The sequence below is a fragment of the Pipistrellus hanaki genome, assembly GCF_964339955.1.
Source record: "Pipistrellus hanaki genome assembly, chromosome: 2".
NCBI classification, from domain to species: domain Eukaryota; kingdom Metazoa; phylum Chordata; class Mammalia; order Chiroptera; family Vespertilionidae; genus Pipistrellus; species Pipistrellus hanaki.
The window spans coordinates 1403237-1425858 of record NC_140504.1 but is presented as its reverse complement, the minus strand read 5'-3'; the positions used below and the strand labels follow the sequence as shown (position 1 = coordinate 1425858).

At 56.9% G+C, this 22622-nt stretch overlaps 1 protein-coding gene across 2 annotated transcripts in view; it reads right to left on the bottom strand.

The window, feature by feature from the left end:
* Nucleotides 1-22622, bottom strand: part of ITSN1 (intersectin 1) — a 122815-nt gene that overhangs the window by 62394 nt on the left and 37799 nt on the right. For both annotated transcript variants that reach the window (XM_084873583.1, XM_084873584.1), the window contains exons 2-12: nt 22485-22544; nt 20669-20761; nt 19348-19411; nt 14515-14675; nt 13347-13523; nt 12031-12127; nt 9081-9181; nt 5446-5509; nt 3831-3968; nt 2487-2599; nt 236-498 (exon numbers count right to left, since the gene is read on the bottom strand). In XM_084873583.1, the coding sequence (XP_084729709.1) occupies nt 236-498; nt 2487-2599; nt 3831-3968; nt 5446-5509; nt 9081-9181; nt 12031-12127; nt 13347-13523; nt 14515-14675; nt 19348-19411; nt 20669-20761; nt 22485-22512 (1299 nt within the window). In that variant the 5' untranslated portion in view covers nt 22513-22544. The remainder of the gene's footprint in view (nt 1-235; nt 499-2486; nt 2600-3830; nt 3969-5445; nt 5510-9080; nt 9182-12030; nt 12128-13346; nt 13524-14514; nt 14676-19347; nt 19412-20668; nt 20762-22484; nt 22545-22622) is intronic.

Sequence of the window (22622 nt, the reverse complement as noted above, 5' to 3'; positions counted from 1 at the left end):
CCACACACTGTCCGACCCGTTACATGACATGGCCAGGGCCCTGCGTGGACAGAAGGGACATCGGGGGTGAAGGGATGGGGGAAGGGAGAGTAGCTGCTCAGTGGGCCAGGAGCTTCTTGGGGTGGCATGTTCGGGAACGCGGGCCGAGGAGGAGCAGGGGACCGCCCGCCGGGCCGCGGGCTCGAACAGCGGGCCGAGGAGGAGCAGGGGACCGCCCGCCGGGCCGCGGGCTCACCTCGCGCCGCTCGATCTCCTTCCGGCGCTCCTCCTCGCGCTGCCGCTCCAGCTCCCGCTGCTTCTCCAGCTGCTTCTCCAGCTCCAGCTGCCGCTTGCGCTCCTGCTCCTGCCGCTCGCGCTCCTTGCGCTCCTGCTCCTGGCGCTCCAGCTGCGCCAGGCGCTCCTGCTCCTTCCGCTGCTGCTCCAGCAGCGCCTGCCTGCGCTTCTCCAGCTCCAGGTTGCCGCGCTCGAAGTTCTCGCGCTTCTTGTCTTCAAATGTCACTGGGAAACGAGATGCAAACAGCCATGAAACGTCACACTCAGCACGCCCGTGGGAGGAGGGCTCGAGGCCCCTCGAACTGCGGCATTGGCGCACACCGGGCCCCCGCGCGTCCCTCCTGCCCTCGGCGTCCCTCCTGCCCGCGCGTCCCTCCTGCCCTCGGCGTCCCTCCTGCCCGCGCGTCCCTCCTGCCCTCGGCGTCCCTCCTGCCCGCGCGTCCCTCCTGCCCTCGGCGTCCTTCCTGCCCGCGCGTCCCCCCTGCCCGCTCATAAGCAGCGACAATGCCTCCCCTCGCTCCTCGCCCACACACTCCCCTTCCCGATGAGCACCACATCATGGCGTCACTCTGCGTCTCCTTCTCCATGACCTTGACCGGGCAGCTGACCCCATCTCTGCCCTGATGACTCCATGGACATTTAACCCAGTTACACATCGCCTTCCGGAGGCATGGGCCACGCATCCTTAACGCTTCCTCTTCCCTGTCCTCGCACCCGTGCACAGAGAACATTTCCCCTCGCGGCTCATAGTGAGCACGGATTTACCGAGGAAACGGGGAGCTGCTGTCCTGAGCGTGTCAGCCAGCCACCGAGCACTTTAAAGGCAACAAGACCACACTGACCAAGCACTGAGCACACACTCCCTGGTACATTTCACTTATTCTTAGTATCACCATCATCACCACTAATAATTCACAGCTGCCTTAGAATCCTACATAATAAAAGGTTAATATGCAAATTAACCAGTGAATGACCAGTCGCTACAACACACACTGACCACCAGGGGGCAGCACTCAATGCAGAAGCTCCCACAGGGCGCCTGTCAGCCAGAAGCCGGGCTCATGACCGGTGAGCGCAGCGGTGTGGCGGGAGCCTCTCTGTCTCCTGGCAGTTGGACATCCCCGAAGGGCCCCGGACTGTGAGAGGGCACAGGCCAGGCTGAGGGACCCCACCCCCAAGTGTAAGAATTTCGTGCACCAGGCCTCTAGTATTTTAATATTGTGATGAGGTTATCCTTGTAAATGAAGATCATTTACATGTTACATTTAAAATAGCTTCTTGTGCCGGGACCAGTTTGGCTCAGTGGATAGAGCGTCGGCCTGGGGACTGAAAGGTCCCGGTTCGATTCCGGTTGAGGGCATGTACCTTGGTTGCGGGCATATCCCCAGTAGGGGGTGTGCAAGAGGCAGCTGATCGATGATTCTCTCTCATCGATGTTTCTAACTCTCTATCCCTCTCTCTTCCTCTCTGTGAAAAATCAATAAAATATATTTAAAAAAAGAAACACCTTTTTAAAAAAATAAATAAAATAAAATAAAATAAAATAGCTTCCTGTCATTAAGGCTTTTCCAATTCTCCCCAACAACATGAGAAAGCAACAGTGATTTCAGTTCCTATCTCTGGTGGTATTAAGCAACTCCTTAAAGACTTACTAACTGGAGTGCCATATAAATAACATTTACAAGGTGTTTGTTGAGTAAACAACCCGATGTCCATGTAAAAGCTGGAACAAGGGTGCGTTTGCAGAGTACACAACGTTCTCATTTCCATGTATCATGCAAAGCTAAAAGCATGTTAGCCGTGTTTCCTTCCAAGGGTCAATTAAAGCAGTGTTTCCCAACCTTCTCTCATGATGAGAATCACCTGGTGGAGTTGTTAAAACACAGATTCCTGAATCCCAACTAAGAAGTGCTAAACTAGAATTTTTGGGAACATATAGGTAAAATTGTATACTTAACTAGTGCTCTAAGACAGGTGTTATATACAGAGCACTAAGTTAGGTATGCAATTTTACCTATATGTTCTCAAAAATTCTAGTTTAGCACTTCTTAGTTGGGATTCAGGAATCTGTGTTTTAACAACTCCACCAGGTGATTCTCATCATGAGAGAAGGTTGGGAAACACTGAGTTAAAGGAACAGCAAGAATGCCCAGGCTGATTTCCGCCTCCCTGCCCGGAGAGAAAACCTCTGAGGGACAGAGCGAGCGAGTTACCGGGAAGCTTCTTCTCCAGCTGCTGCTCGTCCTCCAGCGCGGGCTCCTCCGGCAGCCGCTGGTCCACTGCGGCCGCGCTCAGGGCGGGCACACCGCTGCCGGAGCGGACGCGCCTGTGAAGGCGGAAGGAAGAAAACAGAGTGACGTCACGCTGTCCAGGTGGGTGAGCTAACCGTGGAAAAGGTTTTTAAAAGATCAGGCCGCATGCCATGGCGTAGTGAGAACAAAGATTAGTCCTCACTATTTACTCAGTTTACAGAAGTGAGTACGTGAGTGTCATCAGGCTCAGTGCCAAGCATGTTCAAATGGTCGGAACCGCCGCCAGAATTGGGGCACCCCAAAGGAATGAATTGGCGAGCAGCCCCGGCGGCCAGAACAGGCCAGGACACGGGAGGGGTTCGAGCCATCGCCATCGCCATCACCATCGCCATCACGGGAGCTCCACTCCGCCCGGACTGCTCCCTCTGTGTAATGCCTGTCCCTTAGGCATCATAGACACGGAGCTGCCCTTTGACGCCCTTAAAGCGTGGGTGACTGACAGGTCCCCCTGGACTCGTCAGCCTGCTCTCAGAGCCAGAGCCAGAGCCAGAGCCACCTCTAAGCACGCTGCCCCCCTCTGGCCACAGACACTGCCACCCGGGCCCGCTCAGCCTGCCCTGTCCCAGCCCCTCTGACAGCGACAGTCCCTTTCTCTAACTCTTAGGATGCCATCTTCTGCCGTCTCTCCTGTGTTTGAGGAATCAGTACAGAACGAGGATCTCTCTCTCCCTCTGCGCTGGCAGGGCTCAGATCTGTCTTTTCCCGGCCTATCAGGAGGGGGTGGGTGCTGTGCGGGCGGAGGTGCTGGTCACTGCAGGTTCTCCCGTGGGCCTCGGTGCCCTCCCCACCCCCCCGGGCTGGGCTTCGGCTGGAAACGCTCCCGTTCCCGTCCCGACCACACCGTCTCCTCTGCAGCGGTCCAGGCGGACGCCCGCCTGCTTGCCCCGGCAGGCACGCCGCTTCACACTGCCAAGCCTTCCGGCGAGTGTCAGGCACACCGATCGGTAAAACAGCCCCCGGCTTTGGACGGTTCACCAATGCGGGCAGACCTCGCTTTCCCGAGTTCCACAGAGATTGTGGTTTTTACAAACTAAAGAAGGAAAGACCCTCCCCCAGCAGAAAAAGAAAAAAGAAAAAGGTTTTGCCTTCAGAGTCCAGAAGCCTGGACTGAGCGCCCAGGTGAGCAGTGCCTGGACAGGTCCTGAGCTCTCGGACCCTGGCTGTCTCACCAGGAATAGGATGCCTGGCACACGGCCCCCAGAGCCGGTGGCCTGTGCACCAGGCACACGGCTCGGTGCTCCTTACCGGAAGGAGGGCGGGATGTACTCCGCGGGCAGCACGGGCGGCAGCGGCTGGCCGGACATGGCCACATCGATGAGGTGCATGGCCAGGATGAACTCCTCCGCCGTGAGCTTCCCGTCCTGGTCAATGTCAGAGAGGTTCCTGCCAACAAGAAGCAGCTGTGACTGGCTCCTCCTCACACGCCATCTACATGTTCTGTTTGCTTACTTTGCCTCCAAGCCAATGACGTCTCCCTGTGCCTCAGTTTATAAAACAGCACCTATGTCATACTGCTGTTGCAAAGATGAAATGAGACCATCCATGGAGTTGACAGGATGGTTAGCATGCAACGAAGGTCACCTACGATATAACTGCACTCTCCTCTATCCTGCAAGCCCATTTCAAATGTGTCCCACGTACATGCTACGTGTGCTTGAACTCTGCTCAGCAACCAGCGGGAAGGCTGTGACTATGTCAGTGTTGGAGGACACAGTCTCTATCACACGGAATCTGCCTTTGTGGCGGGAAAGCAGCCACAAACGATATGTAACCACATGGGCGGGTCACTACCACAGAACTTCGTTCACAAAAGCAGGTGCGAGGCCCTGGGCTCAGCAGACCAGCCCTGACCTTGGCCTCAGTGGATCTCTGCGGCCTCCGGCCACAGCTGCGGTGTTTTCTGCTCTTTAATCTGAGGATGAGAATCACCGGGTGGAGTTGTTAAACTACAGATTCCTGAATCCCAACTAAGAAGTGCTAAACTAGAATTTTTGGGAACATATAGGTAAAATTGTATACTTAACAGAGCACTAAGTTAAGTATACAATTTTACCTATATGTTCCCAAAAATTCTAGTTCAGCACTTCTTAGTTGGGATTCAGGAATCTAGTTTAACAACTCCACCCGGTGATTCTCATCATGAGAGAAGTTTGGGAAACACTGCTTAAGTCAGAAGCTCCTCTTACACCTGCCATGGCCTCGGGCGGAATGCTATCTGATCACCTTAACTCACATCGGACCAGAGGTTTCATTGCTGGCTTTGCCCACTGGCCAGATAAGATTCTACTGAACGAGTACAAAAAGCGTTTTACATAAATGTTAAAGGCACGCTTTAAAATTAAATACCCATTGCTTTCGGAAGTTATTTATTTCATGTTCTTACAAGCAAATATCTTTTCAAAGTATGATACTTTGTAAAACACTGTAACATGAAGGAGAATTCTCATGATCCATCCACAATGTGTTAAGAATTACTATTAAATTTAGGTGGATTAGCTGGTATTGCAGTCATGTTAAGAAAAATCCATCTTTTTGGAGACACAAGCTGAAATATCAGCAGGTGAAAATGCCATCAGAGCAGAGTTGGCTGTAAGTACCGGAAAGAGGAGGATCAGACTGGCCAGATTGGAGACCGTTCAGGTTGGACTATGAGCTCCTGAGAGCTCGTTACAGTAACTGCTCTGCTTTTGCATTTTTCTGAATCAAAATGGGAACATGTGGGACAGGTAATCATTACAAGTGATTGAAAAGTAAGCACATTCCACGCCCCCTATAATAACGGCACTAATGGAAAGACGGTGAAGCCGTCCCATGTAAGAAATCAGGGGTCTCTGTGTACACACCGAGGCCGCCCCCTTACCAGATAGAAGCCAGCTGCGCCTGGGGCAGACTCGACTGCATGAGAATCGTCCTCGCCTGGGGACCTGCAGAAGCCAGAAGACAGTGTCACGTGACCCAGCACCCGGCCGTGCGACCCCACGCAGCCCCCACTTCACGCATCCACTCTCCCTCCGGGGCTTTTCAAAGGAAACGGGAGGAACACGCAGCATGGCACACAGCCCACGCCTGTCACACGGATGACAGTCGGGGAGTGGAAAATCAGCCTCGAACTGGCAGTGCCCTCGGTCCGGAGCACAGCTCCTCGGAGTCAGGCTCTGTTCCCAGGCTGAGCGCCTCTGTCTAAGCCAGCAGTGTCTCCACACTCTCCCCCACGACCACCAGAGCAGCCGGAGGGCACAGAGAACAGGAGGGAGGGAGGGCCTGGCCGAGAGCCATTTCCGCACAGACGTAACCAGAGACAGTGAGTTTGCACAACATCTTGGCGAGCGGCACAGCGCTCAGAAAGAATTCCCGGAATCCCGCCTCTCCTCCACAGTCAGCTCCGTGTGGAATTACTGGTAAACGTCCACCCTCTGGACCTGAACGAGGCCTCGGTGTCCAGGCTGCAGGGAGCGCCGAGCCCCACCCCCGGCACCAGGAGGGACGGTGTCCCCTCCGGCCCAGCGCTGCCCGAGGGGCCTGTCCCAGGGTGGCCACGGGAGAGGAGGGCGGCCATGAGCACGGACTGAGCCTTCAGCGCCTTCACTTCAGAGAGCACCGCCCAGAGACACACGCGTAGCCATTCCCACCGAAACTGCCGAGGGTGAGGGGTCGCCGGCACCACAGGTTCCTGCACAGGAGGCCCCAGAGAACGCCAGCAAAAGCACTGTGACCGGGGGCGGGGCTCCGGCCTGGCTCAGTCCAGGATGTGCTTAGGGGCTAGTTAGATGGAATCCTCCCTAACCCCCACCCTAACCCCAATCCTAACCCCCACCCTAACCCTAACCCCCACCCTAACCCCAATCCTAACCCCCACCCTAACCCTAACCCCCACCCTAACCCCAATCCTAACCCCCACCCTAACCCTAACCCCCACCCTAACCCCAATCCTAACCCCCAGCCTAACCCTAACCCCCACCCTAACCCCAATCCTAACCCCCACCCTAACCCTAACCCCCACCCTAACCCCAATCCTAACCCCCACCCTAACCCTAACCCCCACCCTAACCCCAATCCTAACCCCCACCCTAACCCTAACCCCCACCCTAACCCCAATCCTAACCCCCACCCTAACCCTAACCCCCACCCTAACCCCAATCCTAACCCCCACCCTAACCCTAACCCCCACCCTAACCCCAATCCTAACCCCCACCCTAACCCTAACCCTAACCCTAACCCCCACCCTAACCCTAACCCCAACCCTAACCCCAATCCTAACCCTAACCCCAATCCTAACCCTAACCCCAACCCTAACCCCCACCCTAACCCTAACCCCAACCCTAACCCCAATCCTAACCCCCACCCTAACCCTAACCCCAATCCTAACCCCCACCCTAACCCTAACCCCAATCCTAACCCCAATCCTAACCCCCAACCTAACCCTAACCCCAATCCTAACCCCAATCCTAACCCCCAACCTAACCCCCACCCTAACCCCAATCCTAACCCCCACCCTAACCCTAACCCCAACCCTAACCCCCACCCTAACCCTAACCCCAACCCTAACCCCAATCCTAACCCCCAACCTAACCCTAACCCCAATCCTAACCCCAATCCTAACCCCCAACCTAACCCTAACCCCAATCCTAACCCCAATCCTAACCCCCACCCTAACCCTAACCCTAACCCCAATCCTAACCCCCACCCTAACCCTAACCCTAACCCCAATCCTAACCCCCACCCTAACCCTAACCCCAACCCTAACCCCAATCCTAACCCCCACCCTAACCCTAACCCCAATCCTAACCCCAATCCTAACCCCCACCCTAACCCCCACCCTAACCCTAACCCCAACCCTAACCCCAATCCTAACCCCCAACCTAACCCTAACCCCAATCCTAACCCCAATCCTAACCCCCAACCTAACCCTAACCCCAATCCTAACCCCAATCCTAACCCCCACCCTAACCCTAACCCTAACCCCAATCCTAACCCCCACCCTAACCCTAACCCTAACCCCAATCCTAACCCCCACCCTAACCCTAACCCCAACCCTAACCCTAACCCCAACCCTAACCCCAATCCTAACCCCCAACCTAACCCTAACCCCAATCCTAACCCCAATCCTAACCCCCACCCTAACTCTAACCCCAACCCTAACCCCAATCCTAACCCTAACCCCAACCCTAACCCCAATCCTAACCCTAACCCTAACCCTAACCGCAATCCTAACCTCAATCCTAACCCTAACCCCAACCCTAACCCTAACCCCAATCCTAACCCCAATCCTAACCCTAATTTTAACCTGAACCATAACGATAACCATAACCCCAATCCTAACCCTAATCTTAACCTGAACCATAACCATAACCATAACCCCAATCCTAACCCGAACCCGAACCTTTCCACATTGCCCAGTCGATGGCCCATCGCACAAGGAGCCACAGCAGGAGCCAGCACATCCAGCACACATTTATCATCACTGTCAACATCTACCTTACATGCAAGAGCACACATGACTATGTGCCTATGCACTTACACATGTGCACATGGATGCAGCTCAATGAAGGGACCAAGCAAACCATGCTAAGCAGCTGACAGCTCCCCTGCCCAGCACTCCCCAGGGCTGGCCTGGGAGGCTGTTCACGTGCATGTAAGGACCATGTGCAGAGGGAGGCACAGAGGGTGTGTGTAAGGAGGACACATGTAATGGCCGTGTGCAGAGGGAGGCACGGAGGACACATGTAATGGCCGTGTGCAGAGGGAGGCACGGAGGACACATGTAATGGCCGTGTGCAGAGGGAGGCACGGAGGATGTCCGTAATGGCCGTGTGCAGAGGGAGGCACGGAGGACACATGTAATGGCCGTGTGCAGAGGGAGGCACGGAGGACACATGTAATGGCCGTGTGCAGAGGGTGGCACGGAGGTGTGTCCCCAACACCAGAAAACAGGCCTCAGCCCTCCTGCGTATTTGCCAGTGGGCAGTGACTTCCCCCCTGGGCACTGAGTCTCCTCTCAGCATCTCACTCCCCTCACTCACAGTGCGCTGTCCTCCGTCCGCCCTGACAGCCTCCAGGACCCTCCACCCTGAGGTCAGATACTGCACTCGCCTCTTTCCATGAGGTCACAGCCAACAGGCAGTGTGGCTCCACCTCTGGTGGCAGAGCTGGCCCCGCCCCCAGTCACCTCCCCTTCTCACTGCTGTAAGCCTGCGCGTGGGCCGGGCCACGTTCACCTACAGAGCCGGCCTCAGGACTGGCGCGGGGTTCCCAGCGGGTTCTCTGCCAGGGCCTGCTGTGCACGCCAGGGGGGCGGCGGGAGGAGGGTCCAGGTCTCCTTCCATGTACCGGGCCATGGGCGAGCACACAGTAACTACGCTGTGTGTACGGACACAGGCTGGGAGCCCCATGAAAACCGGCTGGAAGGAGCCAGAGGGAACAGCTCGGAGCCTGTCTCTGGCCATCTCAAACGAAGTGCCTTCCCCAGGGCCCCCTTCGAGCCCGCGCTCTCGGTACCTGTCAGGTGGCCGCTCATGGTCTTGTCGTGGCTGTTGAACAGCTGGCGGTACTTGAGCCGGGAGGACTGGGGCACCGCCCACTCGGCCAGCGGCGGGGCGCTGCGGAGGAAGCAGAGGGAGGCGTGAGGTCAGCCGTCTGGAAAGCTGCCTTTGACCTTCTGCTCACTTCTGAACAGCCATTTCTGAATGTTCTGGAAGGAGCATGTCCACTTTTTAAGGTCATAAACATCTTTCATAAGAGATACAAATAAGCTTATGATTTTTCCAGAATCCAGGGTAAGTGCAACATGACTTTTACACACAATTTAATAATTCCAAGGGTCTACAAAGGCGTGGGCCCTGGGAACTGAGCTGGCCCAACAATGTCCAGGCCTTCCAGCCGCTAGAGCAGCTCTGGATACAAAGCAGTGCTGACAGCTGGCAAACCCTCCCTTCACAGGTACTGACTCTCCACCACCAACACACAGGATGTATGTCTTAATCCGGGAAGGCGTCCTGTTCTGGGAAGCTCCAATCCCACGAACAAGCCCTTCCCAGAAAGGAGCGCTGAGGACGATGGCGTGGCTCCGCCCGAGGGCAGCGCAGGCCCCCCGGCCCCCGGCCCCGGGCTTGTGAGGAGCCAACAACTCCACACAGTGCCAGCAGCAGCGCATCCATCCCGCCGAGAGCCTAGTGCCCACTGGCCACTTCCTCTCACTTCCAGGAAAACGCCCGTTTCTCACAGGAAAGCAGAGCTGTCCCATCAGCTGAGCCTCCGGCCGTCTTCATGGCGGCCTGGCCTGCACTGAGCGAGGCTCCGCACGCACAGGAGGCGGCCCCGCGGGGAAGCCTGGCAGGGCCACCGTGTCCGCCTTCACAAAGCACCGCGGAAGCACTCACCGCCGCCCGGGCTGCGGGGCGCACTTCGGCAGCGGCTCCCGCATGGTCAGCCAGCGCCCGCCTGCGCTCCAGCCCCGTCTGCCCGCCCGGAGGCCGTTATCTGCCCCTGCACCCGGGCTGGGGCGCTGCCCACAGGCCGCCCCCGATTACCCTTATCGAGACAGAGCTGCTGCCAGCTTCCTGAGGATGTACCAGACTGAGAGCTCACCCACAGGTAACCAGTCAGCCGCCACAGCACAGGCCTGGGCTGGAAATTCACATCACTGACCAGATGGCTACCTAAAACACCGCGTCTCCCCCGGCTCCCTGTGTGCTGAGAGCTGGCCGTTTGTTCATTCTGACGTCATAAATCACCGCTGACAGACTGGCCATCCTGCGGAGAGCAGGAAGCAGAGCCCCGCGGTGCTGGAGGAGGAAGGTGGGGTTCAGGGCGAGAGGATCCTCATGTGGACCTCAGCCGTGTGCTGGTCAGCCGTGTGCTGGTCAGCCGTGTGCTGGTCAGCCGTGACCCCTGAGTGAGCAGCCGTGACCCTGGGTGGGCAGCCGGGACCCTGGTGAGCAGCTGTGACCCCTGGGTGAGCAGCCGTGACCCCTGGGTGAGCAGCCGTGACCCTGGGTGAGCAGCCGGGACCCCTGGGTGGGCAGCCGGGACCCCTGGGTGGGCAGCCGGGACCCTGGGTGGGCAGCCGGGACCCTGGGTGAGCAGCCGTGACCCTGAGTGAGCAGCCGTGACCCTGGGTGAGCAGCCGTGACCCTGGGTGGGCAGCCGTGACCCTGGTGAGCAGCTGTGACCCCTGGGTGAGCAGCTGTGACCCCTGGGTGAGCAGCCGTGACCCTGGGTGAACAGCCGGGACCCCTGGGTGAGCAGCCGCTTCTCTGGGTTCATGTCCCCGGGCACAGTTCTGAGACAGTCCTTCCTGCCCAGGAGGATGCAGGAGGACGAGAGGGGTGGGTAGAGGGGGGGCTAACCAGGTGTCTGCTGAGCAGATGCTCACAAAGGCTCCTGAGTCTCAGTGCAGAACCTCCATTAGGTGGAGCACAGGCATCTGTAACCACAGCAACCGGAGTGTTTGTTCTCTGTCAGTCACTGAGGTTTGGGAGCACACCTCCACAGGCGAGAGCAGGCCTTCCCATCAGGAGAGGCCCAGCCCGAGCGCGGGCACGGAGGGCGATGCCAGTCTGAGCAGGCCCTCCGGTCTGAGCCGCTTCCTCCCTTAGCTCGGGGCGTGAGTCACTTCCCGGGGAGAAGCGACATCACGCGAGGTAACGGCATAGAGCAGCTGGCAGTGCCTCACTCACAGATTTCCTTTAATCGCCTTTCAGAAGGAGAGGCCCTTCTGAATTATACCCAACACACTCTAGAGTGGAAGCGCCTTGATTCGCGTAGGGGAGGTTTCTAGAGAGGACAGACACAGAGAGACGGGACCGCCTTCGCACATCCCTGTCCTGCCAGGCGCTGAGACGGCGCACAAGCCGAGCCTGGTTTTCCCGCGGGGGCGGCCACGCAGGGGAGAGGTCAGGGCAGAGAAAATAAAAGTGTGAGAGACGACATGAAACCAAGACCGGCCGAAATATAAGCAATAAAATCATGCAAGCTTTGCCAAAATGGAGGCACACACTTGGTGGACAGCATCTGTCCATTCATCGGAACGTTCATTTCATGAAAATCGACCTTAAATACGGTTCTACTGTCGATTCTCAAGGACGACATAGGTTATCTGAGCTGGGGTTTACAATAAGGCCAATTATTGCTCTCATCTTCATATAAATATGTGTAAACTTTTCAAGACAAACACAAAACAGTTAACTTGCTTTCTCCCCTTACACCTCGAGTTGCATTTGATTCGATTGAAACCTTTACTCCTTCGCATCCTTCTTAACAAACAAGCTTTAAAGGAAACGTGGTGTCCTTGATTCTGTCATCTCTGCACAAACAAATGGCGAAACCAGAATTGAGACATTTTGCCATTCCACACAAGAAAAGGTGGTAAGGAACGCAGCTCGGCATCTCACCGTTCTGAGTTACTCAGTTCACCTCACCCAGCCGCCCCTTCAGACAAGCCACTCACCTGGCCACGTCCAGTGACTGCGCCTTCTGTAACTTAGTGCTTAGCTGGGACCCCGGGCCAGACCTACTAAAAGAAGAACTCTTTGGCAATGTGGCTGCTGTAAAGATAAATAAACGTTGAATAATTTTAATTCCACAAAGGTAAGAAACTTTCCCGCTCACAAAAATTAAAACGCAGAGTCATCAAGGCTGAGGCCGAAAGCATTCCTCCTTCCTCCCCATCTTGGACTCAAAAGTGACCCCCACCTCCTCCCACCCTCTGGCCAAACGTTTCTAGATTTGCTTGTTCCTACGGAAAGTCCCCGAAGACGTAACGCTTACACCCACAAAGTTCTGCTTTATCAAACAGTCAGCATCACATTTCCTGAGATCTGTCAGCAGTCAGAGGGGGAAGAGCTTAAATACCGGGACAGCACGGTGCTCATTGCACCGAGGAGCGGAGGGCGTCCCGAGTGGGAGAGAGAGAAGCCACAGCCCCCCCTCCTCGCCTAACGTGCTGCAGCCCTTGCCTTCGGCCACGAGAGAAAGCGGGAGGTGCTGGAGGCCCTGCCTTGCTGGGACCACGGCAGGCGCTGCCTCTCAGCCAGCACATCCGCAGCCATGGCCACGTGTGAAGGGTGAACGACATGTGACGAGAAAATCTTTAACAAAAAACGGTTCAGCCAGCTGGTGTGGCTCAGTGGTGAGCGTGGACCTACGAACCAGGAGGACACAGCCTGATTCCTGGTCAGGGCACAGGCCCGGGTTGGGGGCTCGATCCCCAGTGGGGGGCGTGCAGGAGGCAGCTGGTCAATGATTCTCTCTCATCATGGATGTTTCTCTCTCTCGCTTCCTCTCCTTTCCTCTCTGAAATAATAAAAACAACAATTTTTGAGTTTTGAAAGAGGCTCACTTATATTCTTTGGCTGTGAATTAAAGACACTCCTGACAGTGGTGATGAACCGGGCTGAGCGCAGGGTTCACATCCAAACGCTACAGCCCACGTGGCACCAGCACCGAATGTGCTCGAACGTCCCACAGCTTTAACGAGTGCCGCTCCGTGTCGGTGTGAGCTAGTCAGACTGCCAGGCTGAGGCTGTCCCGTTTATAAATGAAGGGAAAAGACTTTGGACAACATTTCCAAATTAAACCGGGAACTTTTTAATCCTTCTCTTCAGGTCAGCCTCACACCTCCCATGTGATACGTTAAAAAAAAGCGAGGAATTAAATGAACAGACTTTCCCCTGGAACAGAATACCGTCTAACTCCAATCAGAAAGAAGACAGATTTCTCGAGAACCTGTGGCGAAACCTCGGCCCGCGGTCCCCAGGCACCTACCGGGATGAGCGAAGGCGGGCAGCGGCTGCATGACAGGGGGCGCCCCGTTGGCCAGGGGAGGCACTGCTGCCGGAGGGACGGAGGACACGAGGGGGGGGGACATCCCGACCACGGGGATGGTCCCCATTGGCACCGGCGCCACCGCCGGCAGCGGCGGCATGCTGGCCACGCCCACACCTGCGGGGAAGAAGGCAGCGGTCACACGGAGGCACGTCTCAGCCTCAGTGACATGACCCAGGTCTGCTGGGAGGAGAGCTTCCCTCTAGCCCCGTGGTCGGCACACCGTGGCTCACGAGCCACAGGCGGCTCTTTGGCTCCTTGAGTGTGGCTCTTCCACAAAACATCACGGCCTGGGCGACTCTATGTTGAAGAAGTAGCGTTAGAAGGAGTTTAAGTTTAAAAAATGTGGCTCTCAAAAGGAATGTCAATCGTTGTGCTATTGATATTTGGCTCTGTTGATTAATGAGTTTGCCGACCACAGGGCTAGAACATGCATCCGGGGCCCTCGTGTGGAAGAGCACCAAATTCTGTGAGGGACCTGCTGGCCAGAGTGACGGATCAGCAGCAGAACCGCCAAGCCCGGGCAGCACAGACCGTCAGAACCAACCCGGTGCAGGAGCCCTGCTGGTCACCACGGGCCCGCAGTCTGTCTGCAAACTAGTAAGTAAGGAATAAACCCCCGCTGCTTCTGCCGGGCCTCCACACTGAGCCTCAGAGCAGCCAGCCATCCGAGGGAAGGCTCTCCTTCCAGAGGACTCCAGCCAAACAACCGGGAAACAATCGAAGTGCAATGAGTGCTCCTTCTGCTCCTCTCCTCGCTCGTCACTGAGGAAAGGCCCCCCCGGCTGCGCCCAGTGCCTGGTCCCGAGCCCCTTGTACACTGCTGGCCGATAGCAGCAGCCTTTGTGCAATGTCTGGTCTTCCGTCACTCCTTGTTCCCGACCCAAGACCTCCTCAGACCCTGGAGCCTCTGCAGGGATGTCTGTCTGCACCTCACTGAGGTGGCTGAGGGGGCTGGGGGCCCTAAATAGCTGCAGGCTGGGAGCTGGGGACGGGACCCCTTTCCTCCCTGGACCACCCTTCCCGGCGGTTACCGCTGGGCCCCCAGGCTGGGGGCTGCCAGGGGCAGGCAGACACTCGGGAGCTGCAGGAGCCGCTGCTCACTCACCGAAGGCCGGGGCGCCCGAGATGGCCCCCGGCTGCTGCTTCATGACGGGGGGCAGTGCGGCCGGCAGCTGGTAGCCCTGCAGCTTCAGCTTGATGAGCTTCATGGCGATGGAGAACTCCACCTGGTCCATCCTCCCGTCGTTATTCATGTCGGCAAGGGCCCTGCAGACGACACGCGGCTTCAAGACCACCACCGTGACCGTGACCGTGACCTTCCCCCAACCCCACCCACACAGACACACATCACCAGCCCCCGCTCCTGGGAGAGCTGAAGAGCCAAAGCAACACCGAACAGAGCAGAGCGTGTCTCGAGCGACAGGAGTCTGCGGGGGCACCGGCCTCCGACATCACACACGCCCTCACCGTGCCGTCTGCTCACGTGGCACGTGAGGCGGCTTTCCATCTGAATGTCAGGACACGGACTTGGGAAGTCAAACGGAGCTTCTTTCCGGGGGTGAAAATGTTAATCAGTGCTCACTGAAGTGAGACCTCTTTCTGGACTCTATTCTGCTGGGCAGCTGCATCGCGTGGCCATGCTCTGATCTCACCTGCTCTAGGTACGTTCTAGCCAGGCTTTTTGTTGTTTTTAAAAACTTTGTGAGGCTGCCGAAACCGGTTTGGCTCAGTGGATAGAGCATCGGCCTACGGACTGAAAGGTCCCGGGTTGGATTCCGGTCAAGGGCATGTACCTTGGCTGCGGGCACATCCCCGGTGGAGGGTGTGCAAGAGGCAGCTGATCGATGATTCTCTCTCATCGATATTTCTAACTCTCTATCCCTCTCTCTTCCTCTCTGTGAAAAATTAATAAAATATATTTTAAAAAAACCAAAACTTTGTGAGGCTTCTTACAGATCTTTTTCCTTATGAACTCTGAGATCTTTATCAAGTCTACAAACAACCCTATTGGCATCCAAGCTAAATACACTAATTTTTGGAAAGAGAACAAATATCAATGAGAGAGACAGACAGATCAGTTGCCTCCATCAGGGCTGGGGATCAAGCCAACAATCGAAGTACACGCCCTTGACTGGAATCGAACCCGAGACCCTTCAGCCAACACTCTATCCACTGAGCAACCTTGCTAGGGCCCAACAGATATTTTTTAAAGGGTCACCTCTTCCCACGACTAGGCACTATCTAGGAACTGGGGATCCAACAGTGCAACAGACAGACCAGGTTCCGCCCTCACGGAGGCCGCCTTTTAGGACAGCCAGGAGACAAGAGCCCGAGCCCGCTTCTTCCGCAGGACAGGGTGCCACAGGGCATGAGGCCAGGCGGGGGAGGGGACGTGGCCGGACGGGGGGATGAGAGGACGTGGCCGGACGAGGAGATGAGGCCAGGCGGGGGGAGAGGAGTGGCCGGACGGGGGGTGAACCCAGGCGGGGGGAGAGGACGTGGCCGGCACAGGGTCAGCAGAGCCCCGGGACCGTGGTCAGGACGCGGGCCTCTGGGAGGGGAGCCCAGCCTGACCTCGGAGGGCAGGACCTGCGGTGGGAGTCAGAGGCTGCAGTGCTGGCGGGAAGCCTGGCCGTGCAGGAAGGGAAAGGCCAGGGAAACTGGAGGCACCGAACGAGAAGCAGGTGAAGTGAGAGGCGACGCCAGAGCAGGTGCGGCATTGGGTCCTCGGCCTTGGCAGTGAGGCCGGGTCTGTCCTCCCCTCCCCCGCAGGAGCGTGAAGGGGGGTGCCGTTGTAAGGCTGCTGGGGTGCCTCTGAGGCTGGAACCTAAGGTGCAGAGGGCGAGGGACTCCAGGCGGGACGTCCAGGCAGCGGCCAGGGGAAGGGGCAGAGGGGCCGCAGTGCAGCCAGAGGGCCGGACTGGGGACAAAGGCTGGGCATAGACCCCGTGCGCGCTGAGGGACAGGTGAGCAGAGGGAAGGGGAGGGTGCATGGCGCCCACGCGGGACAGATGCTCATGCCAGGAACGCGCGGCAGGAGCGCGGGAGGGGGGCGTGCTCCAGCCCAGTGTGCCCGGCCTCGGTGCCCGGCTCTGGCGCCGACCGTGCTGGGCTGAAGCCGCTCCGAGGAGCCGGAGGCAGCAGTGTTCCACGCTGTTTGCCCTTTGCGGGCGGCGTCACAGGCAGTTCTGATTTCTCTCTCTGGCTCTGGCCCCTCCTCCCCCTCAGGGCCCGTTTCTCGGTGATGCTCCCCCACCCATTTCCCTCCTCAGAACCTCTCACCCCCAGGCTGCGGCCCTGCAGCCTCTGACTCCAAAGCCTCATTCGCCCTTGCTCTCCTGCCCTGCCCTCCCCTCCCCCGCAGGCCCGGGGCAGCGAGCAGCTGTGCGCGGGGCGGTGCCAGGACCGGGCTGTTTGCCTTCCCCTCCTGAGGGAGACAGGGCCAGGAAGGCGTGTCAGCATCCGCCCTGCCGCACCGACCTGACGCCTAGCTCCGAGAATTCGTCTCCTCGTGTTCCTACTTGGAAACCGGGGTGGCCCAGACGGGCAGCCTAAAGCACTGGCAGGCCACCGCGCCAACACCACCAACGAGGCCACGGGAATACAGGTTCTGCCTGGAGCAAAGTCATGACAGTCTCTGACATGCTCCGGAGTCCACGTCTCTCACGGGACTGGAGGGCCAAAAAAGCAAGGAGGCCAGAGAAACAGACAGCACTGGCTCCTCATCCCCAATCCAGCTGCCGCTGCGCAGCGCCTGGCAGGGGGAGCGGCGGAAACAGCGGCTAGCCCATCCTCGTGTGCCAGGAGGCACGGGCCTGCCCGGGCTCCTCTAGCCAAACCACACCAGAACACCGGTCAGCGAGAGGGAAAAGGCCACCCCACTCCTGAGGTCAGCTGCTCCTCCTGATCAATTTAAAACCCTAAGTTTGAAGAAGTGCGTGCCGCTCAGGGCTGCAGAGCGAGGACAGGGCCGGCCGGGGAGCCGCTCGTCCGCGCCGCCCTCGGCCCAGCACCGGCCCAGCACCAGGCGCGGGAGCTGCGAGCCCGGACACTTCCCTGGGAAAGACTCAGAGTGTCTCCCTGACGGCAATGCTCCTGTCAATCCCCACCCGAGGGGAACTTCCACTGACCGTTAGAGAGGGGAGGGCGAGGAGTGAGAGAGAACCACTGATGTGAGAGAGACACATCCCACCCAGCACAACCAGGGCCGGGGATGGAGCCCGCAACCTAGGCACATGCCCTTGTCCGGGACCCTGCAGTCTGCAGGCTGACACTATCCACTGAGCAAAGCCGGCCAGAGCCTAATATCAGCTCAAATAAAAAAAAATGACATCACAAGTTTATTTAACAAACTGTCACCAAAAAATTAAAAACAAAAACATTTTTTACTAGCAATTCATCATTTGTATTGTTAATAAAAATTTTCACCATAAAATAAGTTGGAAAAATGCCTTTGATACACTAAAAGTTTAGAAAACAACTTAATAAAAAATAAAAAAAATAAAAATGAAATTTGCTCTGACCGGTTTGACTCAGTGGATAGAGCGTCAGCCTGTGGCCTGAAAGGTCCCAGGTTCGATTCTGGTCAAGGGCATGTACCTTGGTTGTGGGCACATCCCCGGTAGGAGGTGTGCAGGAGGCAGCTGATCAATGATTCTCTCTCATCGATGTTTCTGGCTCTCTATCCCTCTCTCTTCCTCTCTGTAAAAAATTCAATAAAATATATATTTTTTTAAAACAATGAAATTTACTGACCATTTTTATACTGCGATTAGCTACAGGCTGTGACTTCCATGAAAGCATGGATTTGTCTGCTTTGTCCGTGGCTACACCCCAGCACCTGCGATGCTCGCCGACCCAGAGTCCACGCCTGATAAATACCTTCCCAGGCTGAACGGTCCACGCGAAGTGAGGGTCCCACAGCTCAGCGGCATCACGGCCGCTTCCTGAGGAGCCTCTCACGCAGGGAATGAGCATAAAGCGGGATCAATGGAGGGAGTGGTGCCGGGGAAAGGAAGGTTCTAGTGCGTGATCCTGACTGATGGTGTGAAACACAATCATCCGTCAGCGCAGAGCAAAGGGAGGCACAGGTCTCCTCCACCAAACTCAGGCCTCACGGCCAAGCTGGTGCCCTTTCTCCCCTCCCGCCGCCCCCACCCTGACCCTCACCTCTCTCTTCTCTCTCTCTCTCTCTCTCTCTCTCTCTCTCTCACACACACACACACACACACACACACGTCTCCTCCATTCAAACTCAGACACGCACCGACAGATCAGTGTTCGCTCTCGCTCTCTCTTTCTCTCTCTCTCTCTCTCTGCCTTTTACTTAATTTTAAAAGTAATTCCAGACATTTTTACAGAAATTCCTGGCTATCTGATTTCCCAAGCTCACAGCAGCTCAGAGGTCAGAGCCAGGAGGCTCACAGGGGGAGGGAGGGTCTGGCAGCCAATCTGCTAACAGCCCGAGAGAGAAAATAAAGCAAAAGCCAAGCGCACAGGAATGCGGCGCCGTTTGGTCCCAACATGGATATATTCATAACATTCACACCCAAACGTGGCCCATTCCCCAGGAAAGCTTTGCTATTCTGCACACTATTCCCTACTGACCCTCGGGTGTGCATGTGCGTGCGTGTGTGCGTGCGTGTGTGCGTGCGTGTTGCCTCTTATTCAACGGAAGATACAGAACCCTCCATAATAAAGCAAGAAACGTGGGACATCCAGAGGAGGAAGGGTGCAGTTAAAACAAACTAGTGAGAAAATACCGAAAAGCAGATTTCTCAACTGGAAATTCCACCCTTTTGGCAGCACCATCTGGCAAGTCACCCCTTTCCGAAGTCCACACGACAAACCTTCACGGCCTGGATGGCGGTCTCCTCCCGCGGCGTAAGAAGTCCTATCCCTGGAATGTTTTACTTGGGAATGCGGCGTTCCCACTTACCATATCTGTGCCAGGACAGGCTGCGGCAACCCGGACTGGAAGAAAAAATTCCTCGCTTGGTCACCTGTGAAGTAGGGGAAAGTGTCAGAACAGAACAGCAGCGAAACGACGGCAGTTTCTTAGTGAAATCGCAGAGCTCAGGCGGAGGCTGGGCGCCCTGTCACCAGGCACCGAGTGTGTGACAGCGCCGGACAGCAGGTCCACAGGACAGCACCGAGTGTGTGACAGCGCCGGGCAGCAGGTCCACAGGACAGCACCGAGTGTGTGACAGCGCGGACAGCAGGTCCACAGGACAGCACCGAGTGTGTGACAGCACGGACAGCAGGTCCACAGGACAGCACCGAGTGTGTGACAGCGCGGACAGCAGGTCCACAGGACAGCACCGAGTGTGTGACAGCGCCGGGCAGCAGGTCCACAGGACAGCACCGAGTGTGTGACAGCGCGGACAGCAGGTCCACAGGACAGCACCGAGTGTGTGACAGCGCGGACAGCAGGTCCACAGGACAGCACCGAGTGTGTGACAGCGCGGACAGCAGGTCCACAGGACAGCACAGCCGTCAGCAGTCGGCACTGGCTCTGGAGCTCAGCGCCTTAAACCAACGTCGCAGTGGGCGGCTGTTGGCGGCGGACACTGTCCACATGAAGTCAGCTGAGTTGACCAGGATGGGGACAGCCACACACGTGACAAGGATGTCTGCGGGGACCTCCAGAGAGGGGCGCTCAACTTCGCACTTATGGGGAGTAAGTAACACGGTTTTTTGTTTGTTTGTTTGTTTTAAATATTTTTATTGATTTCAGAGAGGAAGGGAGAGGGAGAGTTAGAAACATCCATGGGAGAGAATCATGGACCGGCTGCCTCCTGCACGCCCCACACTGGGAATGTGCCCACAACCCAGGCCTGTGCCCCTGACCAGAATCGAACCTGGGACCCCTCAGTCTGCAGGCTGACACTATCCACTGAGCCAAACAGGCTGGGGCAGTCACCACGGTTTTTAACGATCACCTCAGTGGCTAAGATTTAATAAGGTAAAGAGAACTAAGAGACAGAACACACACAAACAAGAGCCCAGGGAATCTAGGTCTCGTCTTCCCGAAAGCAATGCCTGAAGAGTAACAAACAGGAAAGACAACGGGAGAGGCCAAGGTCAGAGGGAGCTCCAGGGACACAGGACACGGAGGAGTCCTTCCAGCTGCACCCGGGCCTGAAGGCCTCTGGGAAAAGCCTTGTCCCCGAGCAGGGTAAGGAGAAGGCGCATGGTGCCTCTCCCCTCAGGCCTTCGGAGCCCACCTGAGCTTGCTAACAGGCCGCAGAGGCCATTACCTGTGATAAACCCGGAGATCGGCTTCAGGCTGAGGAACTGCTGGTCGTGCTTCGCTCTCTCCTCCACCGTGATGGCCCAGATGTCCAGGCTGCCTGCGAGCGAAGGGCAGACAGCGGATTAGCGAATGACCGGTCCCTGTCACGTGAGGAGCATGTCACTGCGTTGTCCATGCTCTGATAAATGAGCACCTGCTTGTCCTGGACGTGATGCACACACAGTCAGAAAATCAAGCGTGAACAGGGCTTCCCACCGGAGAGGAAACGGGCCCGAGTTCTGTGTAAAAGCCGTCCCGGGGCCCGAGGCAAGCCGGCCGCAGGAAGAGGCGGCGGGTCGCTCAGCCCTCACTCACACGCACTTAAACAACCGTCTGAGAAGCCACAGCGAAGGGGCAGAAGAAGCTGAGCTCAGTCGGGGTCCGAGGGAGGGCAGGAACCTCCGGAGGCGAGGAAAACTCAGGTGTCGGACTCTCGTGATGGTGAATGACTATAAATTCACAAAAGCACTGCGGCTGCGCGGTGGAGACCAGTGAATTCTGTGGCTTGTAAATGACACCGCTCTGAGGCTGTGGTGTTTAACGGAAAACCAGAGAGAACAGGATGTAGGTCCTCCTCCAGGTTCAGCTGAGAAGGAGCAGCAGTCCCCTCGCTTCTGGGACCGTCCTCCCTCAGGCCTGTCTCCTCACAATCACCGAACCATGGCAGATGCCGCGGGCAGAGGCTCTCACGTCAGACACGCCCCGGCAGGGGAACAGGCGGAATGTGCATGTTTTGGGCAACAGGTGACCATGCCCAGCACACAGCCACGTCTGACACCGCCAGCCGCGCCTCGCGGGCAGAGGCCGGTGGCAGCGACTCACTGGAGACAGAGACTGAACAGAGATAGGTGCCAGGCGCTGGGTAGGCATCGGGGGTGAAGCCAGAGCGGTTCCAACCTGGTCCCTCCCTCCCAGGCCTGACAGTCCAGTAAGTTCCGGAAGGCTGTTCACTGCCCTATAAACAACGCAAGCCCAGAACACAGCCACAAAGAGAAAGGAGTTAAGAAGGTGGACGAAATCAAAACACAAGATGAAGTAACACTGAAGGTTTGAAAACTTTGCCAACTTCCTTCCGGACGGAATCCCACGGGGACGTGAGGGCCAAGGGCAGCAGGCGGCCCGCACGGAACGCTCTCCAGAAAGAACTCAGCCAGCGAGCGGAAACGGCATCTCACAGGTTCCCAACGTGCTGGGAAGTTCACCCCAAAACTCATTTCTGCAGATGGACAGGATTTTTTCAGCAGGTAAAGTGGAACAAATAAAAGTCCCACTTCAACCCCAGGCTTCAGAGAAAGCACGGAACCAGTGACCCGGTCACCTCAACTAACAAACCGCAAAGGGAGCCGGGACGGAGGGGCTGAGCGGCCGGAGACGCGGCGGGAGACGCAGGACTAACTAGCTGCCGGGCACGATGCCTGTTCGGATCGGATCTGAACGACCCTGACAGCAGCCGTGGCTCAGGGACCAGCACCGCCCCAGGAATCCTGTGCCCCGTGCGGGGACGCAGAGGGATCGTAACGACGTCGCTAAGAGCATCAGCCTTAGAAACGGGCACTAAAACACTGGTGAGTGAAAGGACTGATGCTGAGAGTCACTTCCAGAGAATCCGATGAAGCAATATGGGCCATGGCTGCTGTAACTGAAACTCTGAGCAGAGCACAGGTACGGTGGTTAATTATATCATTCCCTCTACTTACGTGTACGGCTGAAATGTACCACAATACCAAGTGACTAATACAGGTTCCAAACACACTTAGAAAGGAAGATCTCTGAAAACTTACCACCGAAAGGCGCTGGAAACTGAGCCATGGTTCTGCTCCTTCTACCTCGCGAGCCGACGCCTGTAATTGAGATGAAACAGTTAGGTTTATAAAGCTTCACTCAGATGCTTACACACACACGAACGTGCTGTTCTTTAA